General features: G+C 55.5%; 1 protein-coding gene across 5 annotated transcripts in view; it reads left to right on the top strand.

Moving 5' to 3' along the window:
* Positions 1 to 24,954, top strand: part of RIPOR2 (RHO family interacting cell polarization regulator 2) — a 114,575-nt gene that overhangs the window by 27,848 nt on the left and 61,773 nt on the right. Inside the window, exon 1 of one of the 5 annotated variants that reach the window (XM_037051390.1) lies at positions 11,954 to 12,804. The exons of the other annotated variants lie outside the window; for them this stretch is intronic. Within the exon in view, the coding sequence (XP_036907285.1) occupies positions 12,744 to 12,804 (61 nt within the window). The 5' untranslated portion in view covers positions 11,954 to 12,743. Of the gene's footprint in view, positions 1 to 11,953; positions 12,805 to 24,954 lie in introns of those variants that run through there. 5 annotated transcript variants of the gene reach the window in all.

Genomic DNA, 24,954 nt, shown 5'->3' with positions numbered 1-24,954 from the left:
TGTTGGGGAAGAGGGGAAGGATGAAGAACAAAACTTAACATATGCACACCAAGACAATTCAGTGGGGGAATTTGGTCAACAAAATGGTGGACCAAATGCAGGTGGGACCTTTGCAGGTGGACCCCTTCCCCTCCCCACGGGTCACAACTGACTGAGCGCGGGTCTCCCCTGAATGGAAGAGCGAAAACGATTCGATTCCTAGCAGAAGGCGTAGGAACAAATGCCGTGACTTGGGCTGGGCCACGGTTCTTATGAAGCACAAGTAAGAAAGTATGACTAAGCAGCGTTGCATCAAAACTTTAAAATTTCGTGTATCGAAGGACATCATCAGGCAAACCCAACCCACAGGGTGAGAGAAAATACGTGAAACTCGTGTATCTGATAAGGGACTTCTGTGGCCCGTCCACGACAGAGTCTTGCAAAGATGAGTAACCCANAAATGGTGGACCAAATGCAGGTGGGACCTTTGCAGGTGGACCCCTTCCCCTCCCCACAGGTCACAACTGACTGAGCGCGGGTCTCCCCTGAATGGAAGAGCGAAAACGATTCGATTCCTAGCAGAAGGCCTAGGAACAAATGCCGTGACTTGGGCTGGGCCACGGTTCTTATAAAGCACAAGTAAGAAAGTATGACTAAGCAGCGTTGCATCAAAACTTTAAAATTTCGTGTATCGAAGGACATCATCAGACAAACCCAACCCACAGGGTGAGAGAAAATACGTGAAACTCGTGTATCTGATAAGGGACTTCTGTGGCCCGTCCAGGACAGAGTCTTGCAAAGATGAGTAACCCAAGTTTCAAGTGGGCATAGACTTCGTCTGGACATTTACCCAAGACAACCTACAAATGGCCAGTAAGAGCACAAAAAATTGCTCAGCGTCACTAGTCATCAGAGGAACGCAAACCAAAACTACAGGGAGATGGCACTTCCCGCCCACGAGGACGGCTCAAGGGGAAAAGGAGACAGTCACAAATGGAACGAGGACTGGGGACTGAGACCCTCACGTGTGGCTGATGGGAACATAAAATGAGGTGGCGGCTTTGGAAAACACATGTCCGCACAGGTGTGCTCAGGGCGACCTCGTTCATAATAGGCAACGGGCAGAGAAAACCCAGATGTCCATCAGGTGGTGAGCAGACAAAGAAAATGTGCTCTATTCGGATGGAGAAATGTTATCTGACCATCAAAGCGAATGGCATACTGCCCCATGCTCTCACAAGGACGGGCCTTGCAAACATTTTAAGTGAAAGAAGCAAGCTCCCAAAGACCGCAAATCCCATGACGTCATGGGAAACATACACACGTCCAGAGATGATCAGTAGCTCGACGGTTGCCTGGGGCAGGGTGAGCAGGGACGCTGGGACAGGAGCGACTCCTCATGGCTGCAGGGTGTCTTTCTGAGTTCTCGAGTGTGTTCTAAAATTAGATTGTGGTCAGGTTGCACAACTCTGAATATACTAAAAACCACTGAACTAATATAGTTCAAGTGAGTGAGTTTTAGGGTATATGGCATTGGTCTTGCTAAAGATGCAGAAATATTTCTAACTGTGCATAATCCCCCCGCCAGAGGTAATACTCTTACCACCCGCCGTGTCGAGAAACCGCAGAGAGGGCTTCGTGAGTGTTGAGCGCGCGCATCGCCTTCTGTCCTCCGCATGGCAAACACAGCCCCCTGATCACCTTCTGTCGAAGCCAGAGACAGTGACGGGGGCCGTGTCAGTTCAGCCAGGAGCCAGGTCTTAATCCCTGACTCCCCTTCTTCCCGCCTTCTGTCCAGTCACGCTCCTTCGGAACAGCGCTTGAACCCGCCTGCTTCTCTCCCCCGTCTAAGAGCTAGTCGTTCACCTTTTACCAGCACACCTGTGACAGACTGTTCCTAACAGCTACAATGACAAGGTGTTCAATAAATGTTGGATGGATGGACAGGTGGGTAGATGATGGATGGATGGATGGATGGATGGTAGATGGACGGATGGATAGATGGATAGATGATGAATGAATGGATGGGTAAATGATGGATAGATGGTGGATGGATCATGGATGGGTGGAAAGAATAACACAAGGGGGGAGGGTCAGAGAGGCCTGAAGACAGAGAAAATGGCCATGAGAAACTGCTGGCTGGGTGGGGTACCCACTACCCTGCCCTTTACTTCGCCGTCTGGCCAGCCAACGGTCTCGAGCGTCCTATTTCCTTCTTTTGTGGGTTTCCTGCGCAGTGTCCTTACATATTGTGCAAAAGAGCACAACACAGCGCAGAGAGTGTGGTCGCCCGATTACTGAATTCGCCGTTGCTTCATCGCATTTCAAAAGTGGCCTGAGTTTCACATGCTGTCCATTCCGCGGGAGACAGTGTGTGTGGTGCCACGCCCCTCAGCACACGGATACCCACGGTTCCCATTCACCACCCATCCACAACCGGACCCCACGGACGGTGGGGGCGGGGCCCTGCTGTGGCCAGCTTCTCTTCGCCACAAGTTCCGTTCCCATGTGCCATCCTGTCCCAGGGAGCAGAGAGAAAAGGGAACTAGACACCACACCGAGGCTGAGCCGTCTGAATGGTGGACCTGCAAAAATCTCATCCAGAAAATGCCAGAGGCAAGGTCTAAACCTCTTTTTAAACCCAACTTTAATCCTGTGCCCCGCCATGAAATTTTCCTTATACCAGTTTTCCATGTTTCTGGGAAGCGTCTTTTATAGGGTTTCCTTCTGAGTGCATCAAAATGAGGAGAGGGGGTAGGGAAGGCACTCTGGGGGGGGCGGCCCGGGGCCAAGGTCTGGAGTCCCATCACCCCCAGTTATAAACCTTCGGGGTCCGTCTGAGAGCACTGCCAGGGGACTGTTTCAGGGAGGCCTCGTCCTTGTCTCTGGAATTGAACAACCTCTGTAGCTGGCAGGTGACATTGTGAAAAGACACTGTCTAACTGCAGTGCTCATGGGCTGGCTGGTGAACTCGCACGAGAAAACATCTGTCTGCACCTCACTCACGAGGGCCTGGGGTCTGCGGTACCTGCATGGCCACGCAGGCCTTCCAGACACAAAACCCCATCAGGCCCCTGTGACGCTGCGTCTCCGTGTGGGGAGGTGGACAGCACCCCATGGCGTCCGTCTTGGGACCTTCTAAAGTCTGACCACCTAGGGGACTGGGGAAGGGGGGAATCACCACTCCTTCACCTAGAAGAGGTCTGGGGGCTGCTGGTCTCCATCAGAACTGAAGGTCTTGCTTGACGTGCTTCTCCCAGGACCTCGAGGTCCAGAACCGACCCGTTTTACGTAGGCCCTGAGGCCTCCGCTCTAACGCCTGGGCCGTGGTCCAGGAGACGGCACAGAAAACGAGAGATTTGAGAAGTCCGCCCCCACTCAGCTACCCGACTCACCCCACCTGTCCTGCTGCCTCTCTGGGGTACACACTTACGGCTGTTTTACACAAATGTGTTTTCTCTTCACTGAAGCGAAGCCGGTCCACCATCCCGGGAAGAGCTTCCCTGGTGGGGAGGCCAGCGTGGCTCACCTGCCCCGTGAGGACATTTCGGCTTGCTCTGGGTACGGACTGGGCCACGTGACCCGGGCCCTGCTGCCTGGTCACCTCTTTCTTAGTCCTTCGTCTCCCTAGTCGTAAAGCGAGGACAGTCACACCAAAGGCCTCCTGTCTTGCCTCACAAGGAGCTCAGAAGAAGAAGCAACTCCTGCCCCTCAGTTTCTTAGTAGAAATGCGCCTTATCGGTACCCAGGCCATTGCCAGGAAGGAACCACGAGACCCGAGGGCTTGCAGGAGCTAACGCAGGCCCAGGCTGCCCAAGGGGGATGGGCTGCTGGTGGGCAGGGAGGGAGGGAGGGAGTGGCCTTGCTCTGGAGACCCTCTCGGCCCACGCCGCCCCTCCCAGGCTTAGCTGGTTGGAGCCGGAACCTGCAGGATTATTACTGCCACATCACATCTGCCGTCACTCGTCACCTGTTCCTTTCAAGTGAAGCTCTTACGAAGACGCCTCAGGATGAGAAACTCTACTGGGTGCTAATGCACCTACTGGGTGCCCCGTGCAGCACCCTGCCTCCTACGAGCACCTGGGACGTTTATACCACTTTATAAATAACACCCACAGCTCGTGGGCACCCCTGGCAGCTGGCTGCGTTTGCGGACTTGAGCCTGAGGTCACGTCTACGTTGAGGAGCGAATAAGAAGACCTGTCCCTCCCCGACTCCCCCCGCCCCACTCTGTACAGTGCCCAGCACTTGCTTTTTGAACTTTGTTGACACATCCGTTATGTTCTGAAATTTCCTCAGAACATAGCTCAGCTGTCATTCTAACATTTCTCCACTGGCTGCCCCTTCCCCAGGGTAGGCCGATGCCCGTGGGGCTTCCCTGGGCAAAGGAGTCCTGGCCTCCTGCTCTGTCGGGTGGGATTGTGGTCCCTGGAGCCTCTCTTTCCCGCCATCTCCACCACAGGTGTTCACGACGGGAGGAGATGGAAATCCAGATCAGAAAGTAGGAAGTCGACATTCACCCTGCTTTTGGCTTCTGCCAAGTGCACGCTGGAAAAAGCCCACCTACTCGCCTCCGTTTCCCCCGGGCCAGCTTCTCCAATTTTCCTTATTTGCTGCAGGAGCTGAGAGACCTCCCAGGAAGCTGGCCCAACCGAACCACTTTCCAGAACCCCACGGTCGGGGCTTCCTGTGCAGGGATGGGAGACGAGCGTCGTACTCCCCCTTTCCACCCTCCACCCCGCACCTTCACACTGAACTTGGAAGGATCGGGGTTCACACTTGCGGGCTCCTGGGGCAAGGGAAGAGCTCCCTAAAATCAGCTGCAGAAACAGCTTTAGAACTTTCGACCCCGTGGTTGTTTCTGTGAGGTTCAAGTTTTGTTTTTTGATTCCTGTTTTTGGAGGGCGGCTGCCCTCTGTGCTCACCTCCCCCTCGAAGCCACAGGGGTTTTCCTTCCTGCTCCTCCCCCCTCCTCAGCCCCGGCTTTGGCTCGGGTCCACGCCCTTGTTTACCGGCCTGGTTCACCACTCAGCTCTGCTTGTGGTCCCCGAGAGGATGGGTGGCACTGTTCAATCTATCACGCCCGAAATAGTTCTAGGAAAAGAAAAAGAGGTCTTGTTTTGAAGAGGGGGGAAGGAGGAGCTGACAAGCCTGTGCAGAGAGGGAAAGCCACAGGCTGCCCGTGCTGCAGGAGAGAAATCAGAGGCCCGTGGATGGAGAGGGCAGCCCGGTGCCTCCAAACTCGGACCCACGGGTGATGACGAAACTTTCCCCAGCAGCCTCGGTTTGCATGTCAGCGGGGATTGTTTTCTGAACTAGGCCAATGTATCACAAGCTACAAATTCCCATGTGCGTTCATCTGAGAGAGGGGGAGAGAGAGGCTCCGGGGCGAAGGCTGAGCCCACCAGCTCCCTGAGCCCGAGTCACCTCCTCCCCCTTTTCCGCTCTCTCTTCCCTTCCTTCCTTCCCCACTTCCCTTCCTTCCTCCACACTCCCCACCCACCTCCCACCTTCTCCTTCACTACCCTCTTCATTTCCTTAGAGGGAAGGGAGACGGGGGCAGCCCCCTTTGCCCAGTGACACTCCGGCTGCTCAGTGACTGGCAAAGCTTCAGAGGGGAGTCGCGTGGCCTCTCTCTCCACCCGCGTGGAGCCGTGTCTGGGCCACCCTGTTTGCAGGGATGGAAGGAGGCTGCTTTTGCGACTCCTGTTCTCTGGAGGTGAAAGCCTGACACCAGGGCCACAGGAATGGCCTGGGAACGTTGGAGAGCCAGGGTTGGGGCGACCAGGGTCCCACGTCAGCGCATCAGGCCACGGCATGCCTTGTCCTCCCTCCACGCCTTGTCCCCACTGCCCCTCCGGGTCGTGATGCGCACTTCACACCAAAACGTTACGTGAGGAAGGGACCTTCGGGGTCCAGCCTGCCTGGGGAGACACAGGAGGATCGGCGATTTCTTAGTCCCAAACCTCTGCCTTCTCTGTGCAGGCAGACTCGGGTGCATTTAGGTCCTTCCCGGGTGCAGGCATGAAGCCCGGGGAAGGGGGGCTCGGAAGCTGGGGGTGACGGGTAAGGCGTCCAAGGCTCATCCAGGCCCCAGCTCCGCCGGCTACCAACCCTCGGCACCCGGGGCGAGTGCGGGGATTTCCAGGACGGCTGGGATTTCCACTCCAGGAGCGTCTCTGGAGGTCCACCCACGGAACCTCTCAAAAAAACATGCAATCTGGAAGCATTTTCTTTCCAAAAAAAATTATTCTGCCTTCTCTCGTGCTTTCTTTTCTTTCTTCTTCCCCCTCCCTCCCTTTCTCCCTTCCTTCCTTCCTTCCTTCCTTCCTTGAAGGTAGCCTTTGAAAGATCTCTTGCCCCAAATTACTTTTCTGTCTTTCGTGTGGTCAGAGGTTACTGAGGCATAGAGACACAGGGTCCGGCACAAAAAACGCCCCTTTTCTATTACAGACTCTTTTGTTACCAAATCACACGCATGTCCTTCTGTAACAGAACCATAGCACACTCAAGCACACCATGCGACATTTTAGGTGACGGGTTCACGTTAAAACTGTAAATTATTACACACCTCTTGTGACCCGACCCACCACCCTCAAGCAGGCCTGACTTCTGCTGGACCCTGTATACTAGAGAGATGCCAAATGGGGAAGAGTTTTCAAAAACATTTAGCCAAAATCAGAACACAGCAAGTCCCCCATTCTAACTCCTTCCTTTCACGGCTGTCCCCAAGGGGACAGAACTCTGGCTGAGGCTGAGGAGGGCCAGGTCAGGAGACAAATGGGCCACAACCCAAAAAGCTAGTCTCAGCCCAGGTGAGGAGCTGCCGGGCCCCCCTCTGTGATGCTCACACTCCAGGGCCCGGCTGTCTTGTGCTTCCCAGCCCCTCGTCCTGGGTGCTGGTCCAGCCCCCTCCACGGGGGGTCCATACCACCCACGTCACCATACATGTCGCCATCGGCCATGTAAAACATGCATGGACGTGCCCTGTGAGATATAGATGAGTTTCACACGTTTTCTTGTTGAATAGGTACTTCCATCTAATCACACGGCACCCCCCACAACAGAATTTCATCCTAATTGTTAAGCCATCTTCTCAGGTAAATTGTCAAAAACGGAAGTCAGCCGAGTTAAAAGTTTGAGGTGATCCGTTTGAGGAACGGAAGGAAAAAGAAACATTTTTAAACTGACTGGAGCTTGAACCCACGCCTGTGCACGTCATAACTGGACCGCCAAAGCCAAGAGTGAAGAGAACCGTAAAGCTGAGAGGAGAGATGACTCACCACGTACGAGGGATCCTCAGGCAAACTAAGGAGCAATTTCTCACTGGCAACTGCGTGGGGCAGAAGGTAGCACCTAACACATTTAAAGTGCCAGCCACCCATTCTGTATCTGGCAGCACTAGCCCTCAAGATTGAAGAAGTGAGTCCGGTTCCAGAACTGCAAAAGCCGCGGAATTTCATTTATGGCAGGAACCTAGTGTGGCCCTGCCTCAGCAGAAAGCCACAGGGAGACCTTCAGGGCAAAACGAAGGGACGCTGGACAGTAACTCGGAGCCGTAAAAACAATAAGGATAAAGGACACTGGCAAAGGTCATTGCAAAAGCAAATAGAAAGGACGGTACGCATGCATTTTCGTGTATCACTTCCCTCCCGTGTTATTTCAAAGACAGCCGCATTAAGCCACAATTCTACATCCGTGCTGATGGGCACACGGATGTATAAATGGGTAATTTGTGTGGCGATGACATTGGGGAGGACAAAGGGCTGAACTCCAGGGCTTTTCCCTTTGACGGGGGCCAAGTCACAGTCAGCGTCTCCACTGCACGGGCCGGGGTCGCGGCTTCGTTTGGCCAAACCGCCGCCCCAGTCCCCCCAACGCCCTTGAAGACATCACTGGTGGCAGCTTCTGACTCGGCGAAGGTACATACACGTGGCGGACGCTGTTGCCTTGGGAACCACGCCCAGTGCCAGTGTCACCACAGCAGCGACGTCCCACCCGGTTCATTGCACGGCTCCCGTCAACTAATCACTAAAATTCTGCCGCCCGCCCGATAATATTACATTTTTGCCATCTGACAAGAAAATAGGAATACTTTTGATTTGTTCACACCAGAAGTCTTTTGTTATGTTCCTTCGTTCTTTCTTTCTCCTTCTTCTTCTTCTTTTTTTTTTTTTTTTTTTTTTTGACAAGCTCAGGGCAAAGAGGTCAGTGTCCCTGACTAAAGAAGCAGGTACAGCATGGTTTAAAAATTCTCGGGGCACCTGGTGGAAAGTCTCTTCCTTTGGCTGGGCCTCTGCCAGAGCAGAGGGCAGGTCTGTTCACTGGGCAATTCCCCTCATGGTCGCGGGTCCCACTGAGGATGACAATCCTATACTACAGGCCTCTTCAGCACCTGGCCCTCCGGAGGCCCCGACAGCCAGGAGGTGCCCCTGCAGCGGGGGCCAGTGAGTAGAGGTCTGCGCAGCCTCCTGGCTGGCTGTCATCCCGGAGTGGGTGCCGCCTCTTCGCCGTGTGGGAACAGGAACACCATGAAACACTAGGTCCCTTTGGTCCCAGCAGCTTGGTGGTGGCATTCTGCGGTTTGACACACTTCACGTATTGTCACAGGCAAAGCTACCCAGAGATGAGATTGTTTCTGCTTCCGTGGGGTTTTTTACCTTCTTTTTCTCCCTTGATTCCAACCACTCCACGTAGTTTCAGTTCCTCTCTCCTACTTCGTTGTCCTTTCTGCTTCTGGACGTCTCACCCTGAATCATTTCACCTTCTTTTCCACTGGAGAAACACCCGTGAGCGCCTACTGCCTTTCAGCCACAGTGGGACACATTTTAAGTGGACTGTGCTCATGTTAGGTTGGACGTATGAAAATCGACACAGTCATTACTATTTTGTGGTGTGAGAATTCAGGTTACAAGGATTAGCTCCTCATTAATTGTGAACCTTTCTGCGTAGTTTACAGTTTAAAAAAATACTTTACCATCTGCGAAGTGCTCAGAGGGAGAAAATGGCACCAGTGTGGGCTTCTGTCCCACCAGAGGACAGGCTTCACGACCTTCTCTGCCTCTTCTGGGGGACTTTCCTAACAAAGTGCCCCAAACCAGGGGGTGCCCCAAACCAGGGGGCGCCCCAAACCAGGGGGCTTAGATAACAGACATCTACGACTCCACAGCTCTGGATGCTGGAAGTCCAAGGTCAAGGTGTCAACCAGACAGGCTCCTTCTGTGATGGAGAAAGGGGGTAGGTTCCCGACTCGCCCCGGTGTCCACCTGCCCGTCTCCATCTTCCCACGGTGTCCTCCCTGACTGCAGTCCCCTCTGTGTAGGAGGACCAGTCACACTGGATTAGCAGCCCACCACACCGAGTGGGACCTCATCTTCGCCCGTCCCATCAGCAATGGTCTTATTTCCAAGTAGCCACATTCCGAGGTCCTGGGGGGTTAGGATTTAGCGGAGGAATTGGGAGCCCCGCCGTCCCACCCTCCCCAAGGAAATGGGCCTCGAAGTTTAGGCCGACTTGCTGACTGGGTGGTTCTGAGGCAGGAGAGACCAGAAATGGTGAGGACCCCCAAGACCTACGGGGACCTGGGGTGCCCGATGCCCCTCAGGTACCCCAGAGCTCTTTTGCCGGGAGCAGCGACGTGAGCACTGGCGTTAGTCCAAGTGGCCCGTCATATGTGTGCGAGCCCACGCAAGTCCTGTGAGCTCTTCATCTGTAAACAGGATGAGACCCTCCACCTCTGGGGTCGTGAAGATTAGAGGACAAGGACAAAGGCTGAGGAGTGCTGTGCCTCCCAGCGGGGATACCCGTCCTCTCTCCGAGCCCCAGCAAACTCAGGCCACAGCCCAGTTTCCCGTGCAGGGACCACGGCTTTGCATACGGTGTAAGACACACAACACACACTTGCCCTCTTACTGATCAGGTCTGCGCCGCAGTGCTGACAACTTCAGGCACACGGTTGTCCAAGAAATCTCTAGAGTCTAGAACTTTCTACGCTGGCCTGAGGGAACGGCTTGCCCATGGAACAAACCCCCAGATCCCATCCCCGGGCCCCTGGCAAGCCCCAGTCAGTGTCTACGTGTCTAACAACTTTGGATACTTCACACAAGTGCGGTCATGCAGTGTTTGTCCGGTTCGTGGCCGGCTTAATTCATTTAGCACAGTGTCTTCCAGGTTCATCCACGTCCTGGCCTGGGACAGGACCTCCTTCTTCCTGAGGCTGAGTGACATTCCGTTGTGAGCACACAGCACATTCCGCTCACCATGCACCCACCCACGGACCCTTAGGTGGCTTCTGGACCCTGACTGCTACTGGGAACGGTGCCACCACATACCTGGAGGGCAGGGGCCCGTCCAAGACCCTGTTCTTAACCCTTGCAGATCAACGCCCACAAGTGGAATTGCTGGGTCAGACCGCCGTTGGATTTTTGATTTTTTGAGGAAGCTCCAGGCTGTGTCCTGCAGTGGCTGCACCACGTTACAGTTCAGGCCCCTGTGGCTCGTCTAATTTAGATAATAAGTGGGATCCTTGACCGCAAATGTCACTGGAGTGCATCAGGGTGAAGGGCGGTGGAGAGCCGGGAAGGAGGGTTAGAGGAAGGCGCAGCCCCTGCGGCGGGCCAGGCGTTTCTCAGCGGGGGAGGGGCATGATTGGCATTTGGGGCTGAACAGTCCTTCCGCGGGAGCCACACCCCCTGCCTTGCAGGAAGGTTCCCGAGAGGTTGCTACCAGTAACACCCCCGTCATTGTGCAAGCCCGAACACCCACACATTTCCAAACTCTCCCCTGGGGTGGTCCCAGCCCGGGCGGCGGGCAGTTTGCAGCCCCGGCAGGCCTACACTGCGCATGCTCGGTGGGGACCCCACAGCAGCCAGGGCCGCAGGGGCGAGGAGCGGTGCACCGCAGGGCCTCGGGCAGCTCTTCCCGGCTACCTGCCGGAGTGCCTCCGGGGGCCGCTTTCTGGCTGCTGGACTGGTCCGGCCCTGTGTGTCCTCCATTCCCGGGGAGAAACTGGAGTCCTTTCAAGAACCTTAGGGACAGGTTCTCGCTTGCAGGGTAGCACCAGGGGGCTCCTCTGTAAGACACAGAGCGACCAGCACACGGCTGTCAACGTCCAAAGTCAGAACTCTGACGACACCGAGTGCTGCGAGGACGTGGGGCAGTAGCGACGCTTCGTCGCTGCGGCTGGGCCTGTGGGTGGTGCAGCCCCCGTGGGAGACAGCCGGGGTTATCACACGATCCTCGGCATTGGCCCGAAGCACCTGAAAACTTTCGTCCACACAAAAACCGGGGCATGGGTGTTTACGGCAGCTTTACTCATGATTGGCAACCCTTGGAAACACCTGAGACGTCAGCTGTGGAGCAGTCAGACGATCCAACATCATCAGCTCTCAGGCCATGAAGACGAGGAGGCCCCTCACGCACGCGTCACCAAGTGAAAGGAGCCCATCCGAAAAGGCGACCCGCTGTGTGCCTCCAGCACCGCGGCATTCTGGGAAAGGCAAAACTACGGGACAGTGGAAAGTTCAGCGGTGGCCAGGTGTTTGCCGGGGATGGATAGGCAGGATGCCAGGCGGGATTGTCAGGCCCTAAAACTCCTTCGGATGATTCTGCAATGGTGGCTACGTCGTATTGCGTACATAGTTGTCAAAACTCGGAGAACGGGCAAACCCTGCGCTGCACTGTGGGCTCTGGGTGGAGACGGCGTGTCGGCGTGGGTTCATCAGGCAATTTTGCTGCGAACCGAAAACTGCTCTGAAAATAAAGCCTATTGAAATATATCCACTTGTCACGACAGCCTCCGCAGTGAATAAAGTCGCCAGAAGGAAACGCCTCAGGTCCAGGCTCCCCACCATCCTCCCCGTTTGCATTTTCTGGGCTTTTGACCTTCTGGGAGGTTCAACGACTCAGTCAAGAGGCTGGGAAACCCACCAACGCAGGGGCAACACCACTGGAGACCTGGGTCTGGACAGCCACACAGAACTCAGTGCTGGCCAGCTGGCCACTGCGATGCCACCGCCAGACGCTCCCTCTGGGAGGAGCTGCCGGTCACATCACATTCTCTCCTGTCCCCTTTAGCGATAACGCCTAAAAAACCAGGCTGGGAAAATGTTGTGAAATGGAAGTTGTCCGACCCAAACTACCATCTATGTATTGGCCGTCCACTTAACGGGCCCAGCAAGAGCCTGGGTGTGTGTTACGTCAGGTTTCAGCATCGTCAGGGTTCAAGTCCCCAAATGCGGGATGTTCGAGTAGGGAAAGGGCCACTGTCACTAGAGGCAGGGGAAGCCAGGTCTGGGTTGGCTGCGTTTCTTTCAGCTAAATTGTCATTGAAGCAAACCCAAGATAGGAGAGCATGAGCCCTTCTCTTTCAACATGACTCATTGTGTTCAGATTCGCCTGACAGTTAAGAACCCACCTTCCTCTTTAAGGAACAATGAAAGCTGTGGCTTTGAAATAGAATTCACGGGGCTCAGACGTGGAGCCCTATCTGTCGGGAGCTCCCGCGGGGTGTGCAGCCCCTTCCAGGAAAACCCCTTCCTCTGGGGCTGAGGACGACCCCACCTGGGGCGCAGGCTTCAGAGGGCTCAGGGGGCCTGTTCATAATGAATGAAGCCGCTTTCTCGGGCTGAAGCGGAAGCTGCCCTCCCCGAGGCTTAGGCAACGGGGAAGGAAACCGCCCAGGGCAGTGTGTGGCAGCTGGGACGCCAGGGCCACTGCCGGGACCACCTGCCGCTGCCTGTCGCACTCGGACCACCCTCACCACGATGCAGTCTCTGGGCCCAGAGGAGTTCCTGGTGGATGAAGAGGATGATATTTTTGGTGAAGGTAAATGCGTCTCTCTGCCAGGAGCCATGCTGATCTGCTGGAAACCCCTGCCCGGTGTGGGCGAGGACCGGAGGACGTTCTTGCATGCCTTCGGGAAGGGGTGGTGGCGGCGGGTATCCTTCTGGCCGCCCGAGGAACCGGAGGCAGAGCAGAGGGGGCCAGGGAGTGGAACTGTGCCTCCATATACTTACTTTGTCACGACTAGATCAGGTTGAGTTTGGCTTGAAAAACAATTAAATGTTTCCCTCCTCCCCTCCTGGGCTCTCTCACCCAGCACCTTGAGGGAAGCCTGCGGTAGCAGGGGGACAGGTGGACAGGTGGACAGGTGGACTGGGCAGTTCTCCATGGAACCCCCGCTGCTTTGGCCTGCGCCGCCTGCCCCACCCACCCTGGACCTTCCCCTCACTCTTCCTCGGACCCCAACGCCCCCTGCCTCTCCCTCTCTTCCCCAGGCCAGACGTGTGGCCGGGACACCCACCGGCACACGGCCAACTTCCCTTCCTAGTTCACTGCTTCCCACAGGTGGAGCCGGGCAGTAGAATGTGGCCAGAGGGCTGTGATTTTAAATGGTATCTAGTCATCAGCCGCTGCCGTCTTCAAATGCTGCCCACGACACTGGCCCATAGGCTGGGACTTTGGAGAGCCATCTGAATAAATGGTATTCTGGTTTCAGGGACCTCCGAAGTTCAGTTATTTTCCCCAAGAAACCATGTCTGGTCTGACTTTGCAAGAACTCTATCAAGTAATTTTTAAAGGAGCACTAGCAAGTTTTGGGGGGATTTACCCAAGTATTCAAGTTCATTGAAGGACATTTCAAGGGCACAGATACCTACTAGAATCCTCTCGCAATTTAATGTGTGGATGTCTGTCTTTCTGTCATTTGGTTCTGGCCTCGGAAATGTTTAAAGCCACGACTTGGGTTTTGATGGCCGCTTAAATCTGCTGGGGCTTGGTGGCCGCTGGCCATAGTCCCAAGTGTTGCTTTAGTCTGAGCCACTGCAGTTGGACCTCAGGGTCCCTTGTTGTACTTGGAGGTGTTTTTCTCTGGTTAAACCTACCTCGGCATTTCCTCCCTTCATGATTTAAAAAGTGATCACAGCTAGGACTTGGTGACATCCGCGACGGTGCTAGCGAGCGCCACCTACAGGCCGGTGCTCGCAGTGCGGGCTGTGCGCCCCACCCGGCAGAGGTCAGGCCCGGCAGGGCGGGCTGGGGAGCCCTGCGCCTCCGAGGAGCATCCGTGAGCTTTAAGGTCATTGTTTCAACCTCAGCATGCACGGTTCAGAGTCGAGTTGGGGGGCGGGCAAGATTCAGATTCAAATTCTCACTCGGCCTCATGCTGCCTATGGGCCGTAAGCAACTTACTTATTCTGCTAACCCTCAGCACCCTTGGCGGGGACGTGGGGTGTCAATACTTGTTGGACTGTGCAGATACGTCCCAACGAGCTTCCTGGTGTTGGCGTCGCGCTTCCCTGCGTTCCAGACTGATTGTCTCATTTAACCTAATCTCCGAAGATTAGAGAGAGGATTCTTGTAAATCCAACATCCGGCGCGTCTGTGTCCGGTTTCCAGGGTCGCGTTTGCCAAATTGGTCCAGGGGTTGCGTCATTCCCAGCAAGCTCAGTGTGGGGTCACCGCTAGAGCGCCTCTGTGGGGTCGCAGCGCCAGGGCGTGGCCACCTCACCTCGCCGTGCCTCGGTTTCCTCACTTATAAAACGGAGTGCAAGCCCCACAGGTGGGCGGGTTAGTGGTCGTTACCCGGCCAGCACGTTGCCTGGCACCCGGACGCTCTCAGTAAACACTCATTCCCCTAAGTGCTCACCTGCTGGCTGCGCGGAACAGGCTGGAAAGTGACGCATGAAGAGATTCAGTGCCGAGTTTTTTTGACATGTCTGGTTACCCGAGTATGCTCAAAACGGGACTCATTCACAGAACCTGAGCTGAGAGGCAACTTTTCGTAGCTCTGCGGTGGTGGGAACAGCCCTGGAGAAGGGGCCAGGGGCCTGCACCTGCTGCTGCCTGTCTGGAGGGTCCCCCACAAGCCACTCCACCCCTCGGGGCCTCCTCTTCCCCGGGACACGAGGCAGAGGCACACCCCCTCCAAGACCCCATTCTGAGCTGCAGCTGCATCTCTGAACAGCGGGTGGCCTACCTCTCGGAGGCCTCCATCCGCAGGCGTCTGCCAGGCTTCCAACCCACCTCGCTGGCCTAAGAGCCCAAAATGCTTCCAGTACGATGAGTTCCCTTAACACGAAGGAAGAAAAATGCCCAGGACCTTGTTGCTAAGGCAACCATATTTCCTTGTAACGGACACATTGTTAAAGGACTCTCTCCCCCTGAAGGCACACTGATTTAGCACGAAGGGCCGTTTGGTTAAAAGTAAAAATACATTCATCTAGATGTACGGACCACATAAAGCCCTGGGGAGGAAAAACAATGAGTCGTGCCCACGAGCGTGTATTTTTACCTGCCTTCCTGAGATCCTGTTTGCTTCAGCTCCTGTGTTCTGCGGTTGCAGAAGATGTTAAGGTTCACAGAACAAAGAGGCACCAGTGTGTGGCTGTGCTCCTGAGCGGTGGGGGAGTCCCTGTGGGCAGAGAGAGAGGGGCCGTCACCCACCTACCACCAGAGACCCCGACATTTATTCCCCTCTCTCTTCTCTGCCTGTGTGTCTCTCTCTGTTTCTGTGAGTGTCTCTCTGTTTCTCTATTTCTCTCTGTTTCTGTTTCTCTGTTTTTCTCTATTTCTCTGTGTGTTTCTGTTTCTCTCTGTGTGTTTCTCTGTTTCTCTCTGTGTGTTTCTCTGTTTCTCTCTCTCTCTCTCTCTCACACACACACACACACACACACACACACAGAGGCTAGCTTTCCAAACACCCCCCCACCCCAATGTCTTCGTGCTGGTTGGGAAACAGATACTACGTGGTGCACTACCCTTCCCTGGGGGAGTGACGGATCTGACTGCAGGGCCCTGAGAGCCCAGTCAGCTGGGACCAGGGGGGACTTCTCACTGTGGGTTCAAAGTCGTCAAATGAAAGGGCTTCCGTCTGTTCTCTCCCTGGGCCTCCTCGCCAGCCAGCCTGGCGCGGGTTGGTCATACTGGCTGGGGGCGCGTAGTAATAGCAGTGATAACTATAACAGTCCTGATGATGGTGATGCTGATGTTGGAGAAAAAGTGCCGGGCGCAGTGGAGGCCCTGGGCCAGCCTCCAAGAACAGAACGGGGCTGGCACGGGGGAGGAAACACCCCCAGGGGGCGCTCATTCAGTGGGTTAGCAGCCGGAATTACTCGCTGGCCCGTGTGCAAGCTGCAGAGAGAGCTTCCTGCCTCAGAGACCAGAGCCCTGGCTGCCTCCGGTTTCAACTCTGCTCGGGAATCCGTGGTCAAGCGCAATGACCAGAGTAATAGCATGCCAAGTTCACGGTGATTGGTGCAAAGTGTTTCTCAGGCTCCTCTATTCCCTGGACGCACACACGCCTTTTAAGATCTCGCCTCTGGAAAGACTACAGGGTCCTGCGAAGCTGGGCCAGGCGTCCAATGCTCCCCAGAACCGGTGCAGCCTGCGAGGGCCTCCCATCCTGCGTCCCCGCCTCCAGGAGAGTTGTCCCAACCTCCCCAAGGGAGAACGCTACCCTGTGGAGGGGAAGGGGCCAAGGGCAGTCCCCTCGAATGTGGCTCTCAGACCAGCTGATGCTCTTAGACCGGCAGGTGGTTGGGAAAAAATGCCACTCACGTTGAACCAAACCTCCCTCCTGTCCCCAAGCCAAGTACGAGAAGGGAGCAGTGCTTGCCATTCAAAGGGAGGGAAACATTCAACTCGGAGAGAGCAAGAGAACTGCAAAAGGCGTCTCCAGACGAGACGTGTCAGTGGGTTCACGGCCACTCCCTGTCTTCCTGTGGAAACTGCTGAGGAAGCCAAAGGAAATTTCCTAAAAAATAGGTGAACGAGGATACAATCTGCAGTAGTCCCGCCTACGTTGACGCTATTTACTGAATTACATGCGCCCTTGCCAACATTCAAAGGAAGAAGGAAGAAAGCAAGAGGAGATGAAGATTATGGACGAAACCAATAAATCCCCAAAGTCCGGGCTGGTTGGGTCGTAGCCTCTGGGAACAGTAGGGAAAGCAGAGGTACGTCGGCTGGAGAGAGTGGGAGCTTTCTGCTGGACTCGGCCCCACTCCGCGGGGCGTGAATGAGGTCCCTGTTGTTCCGCTACGTTGGACCTTTCTCAGAAACACCCGTACCTGGGGTCTCCCGGGACCCCAGCGACAGGCCTGGAGGAGGGGCGGGAGGAGGCTGCCCTGGCTTCCTGGGTTGAGAGAAGCTGGTCACTCTGTGCTTTCACTGTGTGCCCCGGCTGCCTGGAATAATGTCTGCTCTGGACTCCGGGACAAAAGCTTTGGTTGGCAGCCATCCTCCCCGCGCTCTTTGTCACTGGGTCTGGGAGCAGACACAGCCCCCCTCCCCCACCCCCACAGTAATTCATGCCTGTGTGACCTCGGCCTTGGATTCCTGCAGAGCAGTCCCTTCCCAGGGATGTCCAGGAAGGCTCCTGCGGCCGCTGCCAAGGCGCATGCACCAAAATAGCACATGGCACCACAGCTACGTGGGCTCTCAGCCACCAGTCTGCCCTCCAGGGACCGCACAGTCCCCTGCTCCGAGTCCCCTGCCACGGCCAGGAGGGGCTCGCCACCTCGCACACACGCAGGTGCTCGATGAGCGTCTCTGAGCTGCTGGCACTGTTCTTAGGGACGGCACGCCACACACTGACCTTGTCTTCTACGGGACTTGAGCTGAAAGTCCAAGTGTAGGTGGGCCTGCCCACGGCATGTGTGGCCACTCGATGGTTTCACAGAAAAAAGAACCACGTAGTTGTTGCTTCAAGCGTGAAACTCACCGGGAGCACGGGCCTGTTCCCTGAGAGCGGTCACCTCGCCCACCCAAGTCAGCACGCTCCGGAGAGAGGGGTGGCCTGTCTTGCCGGCCACGCCTCACGTGGCCTGCGGGGCTCAGCCAGTATCAGCGGATCCAACTTCTCCTTTGCTCGTGGATGGCTAAACCTGGCCTGTTGATTGTTGATTGCTTGCCAAACAGCTGTGGCGTTCGGGGAAGAAGTTTACAATTGGGTTGATTTCAGAAGAGGTTGCAAAGATGGGAAAGGTATCAGAGGAGTCCAACCGAAAAGACTATTTCAAGGGACAGAAGAAAGGCAGAGAAGAGTTGGAAAGGACAGAAAAAACCAAACCCACAATAGTGACTGGTCCTAGCAAGTAAAACTGGAGAGAAGAAAACGAACCCCCGATGTAGGTATTGGCAGGATGCTGGGTGTGCACACACTTTCTCCACAATCGGTGCGTCCCAGGCTGCGCTGGGGCCGAACGGGGGTGTGGCCGGGCTGGCTGGGCAGCCGGTGACCCCACGGCAGGTGCGCAGGGTGGAGGAGGGGCTGCCCAGAGCCAGGCGTGTTCAGTCCTCGTCGAGAGGCAGACCAGGACGTTGGAGCCGAAAACCACGTCACTGCGTGCCGAGCATAGAGAGCGCGTCTCGTCGGTCGCCGAGAATTTTCTGTCGAGAAGGGAAGAACAAGCGACGTGACCGTGTATAGACTGTGTGGCAGAGAAAGACTCTGAGCTCGGCTGGAGAAACAGTCAGGAGGCAGGCGGAACGGCCGGGTTCACTCCAGGAGGCAAATCAATAGCGATCGATACGATCATCGGTCTGTCACATGTACGTGTCCCATGTCCTAAGCTTTTCCCACTTGCCTCTGCTCGGTTAGCGAATGCTTCCGGCAGGAGATGCTTAAAGCTCAGTGACAGATACTTGTTCAGTAAAACGTTTGGACCTTAAAATATAAAAGTAAGGAAAATGGGAATTTTCGGAGGAGGGGGGAGGTTTCTGTTCCCCCAATTGCAGGAGAGAGAAAACAGTGTGTCCAGATTTGCAGAGATTTTCACCAATAGGAAACCTAGTGAACAGAGAAAAGACCTTGGTGTGTGTGTGGGGGGGGGGGCGGGTTATCCGCTGTACCATGACATTTGACCCTAGGACATAATCATTTGTAAATCAAATGAAGAGGAGGAAGAACAAGTTACTGCCTTCTGGAAACTGATAAGGTTAGGAGGCTAAAAATTACGGGGTTACTCTAATTTTTCCTTTGTGGATCCCTGGGAGTTAAAAGTTTAAATATTTACACTGTACAACTCCAACAGCCGGTCCCTCCTGCCTCTTGACTTCATTCTAAACTGTCCATTCCGTGCGAGAAGCCGTGAGCCAAGAAGCAGGGAGGAAATAACTTGACTCTCGGGTCGCCAACGGAGTCAGCTGGCTGAGCAGGTGCACACCGTTCCGTTTTCTGGGTGCACGAGCACTCAGGGAACTGCGAGAGGGAGCAGACAGGCAAGCACGGTCTACAGTGGGATTTCTCTTCCTCGTTACGGCCGTGTGCCGGTAGGACGGTGTGCGAAGAACAGCACGTCGGAGAACAGAGACGCAGGTGCGATTTGTGGGAGGCGTTCTTAACTGCGTTCGGATGAATTACGTGGCGCAATGTCAGGAAAAGCTGGTTTCTACGCTGAGTGGGGCCCGGGATGCCTTTCAGGTGAGGCCTGTCTCAGCCCCTGTGAATCTCCGTTCGTGTCTTTCAACACTGAAAAGCAAATAGGAATTTTCAATCTTAATAGAATGCTTTTCCAGAACACGTTGCCGTTCTGGACGGTCTGCACTCTGCAGGCTGAGGAAAAAGCTGTACGCCTACTCTGCACTCAGCCTCCGGCGGAAGTCCAGACGGCCCTTCGCCGGTGAGGTTGCCACGCCAAGGACTTGGCAGACAGAAATTCCGGAAGCGCCACTGTCTTTCAGTCTTTGATTTTTACCATTCAGAATTCCCAACTGAGCCGGGAAAGAGAGCAGAGTGCGAAGAGCAAACTATTTGGACTCAGAAGACCCAATTCAACCTACTACTGGTCGTCGGATTTAAGACAAATTACCTCGCTATCCAGAAGCGACACTTTCCGTCTCCCCCCTGGAGATGAGGAGGATGGTGGTGAGGAGGAGGAGGGTGGGGTGGTGGTAGCAGTGACAACGGTGACGGCAGCCGTGCTGATGGTGGTGGTAACGACGATGATGGTGGCGAAGGGGGTGTTGGCGGTGGTGATGGTGATGTGATGGAGATGATGACTACGGTGATGGTCCTCTCCCTAAGATGTGACCACGACGTTAAAGGGGATCGTGTGTGAGATCGTGGGAAGTCATAAGGGCTTGCTGTGTAGGTGTCCGCCACTCTTTATGTGTGATTTTCCCAGCTGCCCCTGCCCCTGCCCCGTGTCTATACAGTCCCCTCTCCCACTCCTGGCCTGTGATCGACAAGGACACAGCCGAGGAGGCAGAGCCACTGAGACCGCCCGCTCCAGATGCTTTCCTGCTCATGAATTAACAAGCCCGCGGCTCTCCCGTCTGCGCCAGCTGACCAAGGCAGGTCCCAGAATAACTCCACCACTTGGCACAGAATGAGAGTGTGATTCCCACCCATTGTTCATTGCTCTCGACAATCTGGTCTCCCGCTGAAAAGGCTTCGAGTGTGAAAGAGCAATATAGGCTATGGCCATTTTCTTTCGGGCAGAGTCCCCTTGCCTTGGTCAGAGATTCAGGAGGTGAGAATGACTCTCTAACAGTGTCTGTAACAGTATAAAAACCCTATTTCCCAGGTACATATTTACTTCCCGTAAACACACCCCAGTTACTGCTTCCCCACCTACATTTGTTAAAATGCTTCTAATACGAAGATAAAACACACTGAAATGTGAATTCGATATATGTTACAGCATTTTAGGACAGTAATTAATAATTAAGATTTTAGCCCTGGCCAGTGTGGTTCAGCTGGTCGGAGCATCGTCCTATAAACCAACAGGTCACCGGTTCAATTCCTGGTCAGGGCACATGCCTGAGTTGCAGGTTCAGTCCGTGGTGGGGGTGCGTAAAAGAGGCAACTTTTTTCCCTCTTATATCAATGTTTCTCTCCTCCCTCCTCTTCTAAAAATCAATAAGCACGTCCTCGGGTGAGAATAAAAAACATTAAGATTTTATGTGAACACTTCGCAATGGCCCCTCTGGTGGCGTTTTGGTTTTACTCCCGTTGCTTTTTAAATATTTCCAAGGAGAAAACCTCCCAGAAGGAATTGCGATAAACTGCGTGTGTGTTGGTGCGTGAACATCTTGATATGCGCACACTTGCGGGGGAGGGCAGACGTTAGCTGAGGGGGTGCACCTGCCCCAGACGGCGCAGGGTACCGGGGAACAGGGCTGGCCTGCGGCGGGCCGACTGGCGAACGCCCTCTGAGCACTGAGCATGGGACAGCAGCAGTTGTGACCGGGGCACGCAACCGGGAGTCAGGTCACAGTTGGGGCTGGAAGACGCCGCCCCTGGGGAGCTAATGGGTGACTCGGGGAGAGAAGACATTTCCTCGCACTGGTTTAGAGATGCCCACCGAGTGTCTGCCCCATGCCAGGTTCCGCTGCGTTCAGCTCCTGGGATCCCCAGGGAATAACACAGCTCCAGCCCTGGAGAAGTTACACCGCGGTGGAGGGAGGCAGCCGCCGAACAAGTGAGAACAGGGAACGGCAGGTGGGGAGACGTCTTCCGGGGGATTGAGGTGCACGGGAGACGCAGAGCGCCGTGCTCGGGGAAGGCTTCTCTGGCACGTGCCCAGAGGAGCTGGAAGGAGCTGCAGTTCTGGCCGAACGGGGAAGAATGTTCCAGAAAGAGCCAGGGGGCCAATGCACTAGACAGCAGCGTGATGTGAGCACGCAGAAAGCGGAAGACGATGAGACCCAGAGGTTTCGGGGGGGTCCAGGCCTTGGGGAGCCACTCTTACAGGCCATTGTAAGAATGTTGAGTTTTACTCTGTGGGAGTCATTGGTGGGCGCTGAGCAAAGTGACATAATTTGATTTGCTTTTCAAAAAGAGCATTCTGACTGTTGTCTTGGAAACAAAGATGAGGCCTAAAAGGCAAAAGCAGGTAGGCCAGTTAGCAGACTGCTGCAATAATCCAGAAGCCAGGGGTGGGGATCCCACCAGGCCTGACACTAATTGGGAGCCTGCTGGAGGGGGTCGGCCTGGGGTGGGGGGGGGGGGAGGCAGGGTGGGGGGGCCACAGGGGGCCAGTTTGGGACAATCACGTTTGCCATGTTGCTATAAATAGTGGATGCCTTCATGAAATCCCACGCCAAGCACCCAGAATAGTGGGCACTCGGAAGTGTCCGGTGAAAGGCGACGGTAAGGCAGCATGTAGGAAAACCATTCAGAGATTTAACTCCAGCTTCCGGCGACTGAGCCACGCAACCCACGCAGGCTGTTCCGCAGAGCCGGCAGCTCGAGAATGCGATGCAGACTGCTCTCACACACGGAGGGGACATTAAAGGAAAGACCGAGCGGGGGGCCGAGTGGAGGGCAGGCTTCCCGGAGGAGGGTATTTCCACCCACTCTCCACCCTCGCGTGGCCTGTGGCGTTCGGCGCCCTGTTGCTCCAAAGCTTCACATCATAGGATCTGAGCTGGAAGAGGCCTGCGAAGCCTTCGGTCTGCTCTCCTCGGAGAAGGCAGGCAAGGCATCCGTCCCCTTGCCAACCTCCCCGCCTCCGCCCTTCCCCGCGCCATGTACCTGCCTCCCTGGATCACACGGCCACTCAACAGTCAGGAGCTAGCAGTCGGCACCGGGCTCCTGTTGCAAGTCAGTTCCCCTGAGAGAGGTCTTCCATCACATCTCTTTATCCGAATCCTGGGGAAGAGTGTCCTTCCTCCTGTAAGACAGTCTCCCGTGTCCTCGAAAACCGTTAACAGGACAAGGGAGCATCCTGGCAACTCTCCAAACACGGAAACAGCCAGTCAAATATTTGCATTCCGCCAGGCACTTGAGCTGAAGGCTGCATCTCGGCCGACAAGGGGCCCGTGTTCTCGGAGAGGCGAGGATCTCAGCGGCCTGTCTGCAGCCTGGGATCTGAAAGGCAGGGGCACGTGGCCCACAGCTGCTGAACTTGAATCTCTCCTTGAGACGCCCCGGGGGCTGCGAGGCCAGTGCCCACGGGGAGAGCGCTGTTCTGCCTGGGCCGCTCTTGGGAGCAGAGCAGGCATTCAGTTTCTCTTCCTCAAGGAGCCCCTCGAGGTTGGTGGAGGGGGCGGGGGGGGGGGTGCGGTCAGTGAAAGCCAAAGCCATCTGTCCCGGCCTGAGTCAGCCTCTTCCTGCTGCCGTTCTGAAGCCCGAACAGGACCCAGGGGAAGATATCGAGGGCGTTGCTCCAAGAGGCCGCTCTCAGGAGACGGGCTTCAGCCAAAGCCCCGGCGTTCGTCACCACTGCTGTGCAATTCTCACCTCCAGCAGCCCCTGCGCCAAGGACATATTCTGAACATGACAGCTGACGACACTTCGGGGGGTGAATAATGAATTCATTGTCCAGGACCTGGCGATGCTGCAGCCTCCCCACCCCAGCCTGGCTGATGGCAGAGGGTGGCAGCGCCCTGTCCGTGGCCACAGTGCCAGGGACGAGGGCTGCGTGTGAGCAGAAGACAAGGGCAGAGGGGGCAGGGCCGTGCCTGGCGTCTGCTCCAGACCGGCCTGTGGGCCGAGCACACTGGGGAGGGGGTGGGGTTTCCACTTCCACCCCTGCAGGGAGAGCCTGCGGGGCCCAGGGGTGATCTGGGGGCCGGTCCCCGGTTTGGTGTAGGACGTGTGACAGTGGGGGAGGTGTCGGCTGTGGAGGGCTGGTTTCGGAAGAAGAGAGGGGCTGGGCCCCGAAGCCAGCAGTGAACCGAGTGGTCTCCAGGCCTGGCAGCGGACACACGCCTTCTGAACACCCAGGAGCCGTCCACTGCCTGGAAGCGGAGGGGTAGGGCTGCGGCCCAGGCTCGGAGCCCCCAGGCAGGAGGACCCTCAGGCAGGGCCTCGGGATCCTTCCAGGGGGTGTACATTCCTCAGTGTTCTCTGTCACCCCCTCGGGTCTTGTCTGAATAGTAGTGACTGGTCATTCAGCCTCACAGAGACCGACCGGTTCAGAGGTGAACTGGATTCCAAAATGACGCCGGTGGAGGCTGGGAAGACTCACCACCTGCCACAGAGCTCGAAGTCCCATTCAATGACTTCCATTTCCCCCCCCCTACGCTTCCTCCTACAACCCCCTCCTGAAGCGCTGGCCTCGACTCTGTGCACAAGAGAGAGAGTGAGTTCTGGGAAGGCTTTTCGCGTAGTGGAGACAGTGAGAAGGGAGTAAATTAAATAAAGGGGTTCTGTGTAACAACAACTCTGGCCTACAACTGAAGAAATAAAGGTAATTAAAGGCATTTCCTAAAGCAGGAATCTTTTAAAAGGAGAAATGACTGGATAAAGGAGATTTCACATTTTTTCCCAATAACTAAGAGACGGGTATACGTGTGGCAGTCAGGGCGGCCCCCGGTTGGAACAGCTGGAGGCAGGGCGATTTACGGAGCAATGACGTACAAAGCTGCAGGTGGCACTCGGGGACGTGGTGGCACTCAGGGACCTGGCGGCACGCTCAGGCCAGCGTTGCTGCCGGGGCCACAGGGTGGGAGAGGTTGTGAGAACCTTCGAGGGGACAGAGCTATGGAGCGGTGCCTAGAGGGGACACAGCCAGCCCAAGGTGACCTGTCACCTCTTTCCCTTTCTCCTGTGTCCCTTCGGGCCTCCCAGAGGTTGATGCCGTCCCTCCAGGGAGCCCCCAGAGCGGATAGCAGGAGAGAGACAGGTGCAGCGAAGACAGGAACAGCCACCTGGGGGATTCACGGGGCCTGGGGACACAACATAGGCAAATTAGCTCAAGGACCTTACAGACAGGTCTCTCCCTGTGTGTCCCTCCCCTGCCCCCAGGACCCATGGTGAGAGAAAAGAACTGATTATAAAGTTGATTCGGACCCTTAAAAAAGTCTGCATACCCAGTACCTAGCACTGTATTTACACATGTATATTGTTAGCTTCTGATCATTTCTACATTCATGGTGAATTATTTCATACTTGTTCTAACATCTTGTATAACAGTTACTCAATTAAATGTATACTGTTTGCTTTCAAGTTTATGGGATTCACAGCTTAGGAATTAGTGGACCTAATGTTCTGCCAAACTGTTTGTCACCCCAGAGCGGAAGTTC

Source organism: Sturnira hondurensis, unplaced genomic scaffold, assembly GCF_014824575.4.
Source record: "Sturnira hondurensis isolate 20B ecotype Veracruz unplaced genomic scaffold, ASM1482457v3 Scaffold0007217, whole genome shotgun sequence".
Taxonomy (NCBI): Eukaryota; Metazoa; Chordata; class Mammalia; order Chiroptera; family Phyllostomidae; genus Sturnira; species Sturnira hondurensis.
This window is presented reverse-complemented; position numbering and strand designations above follow the sequence as displayed.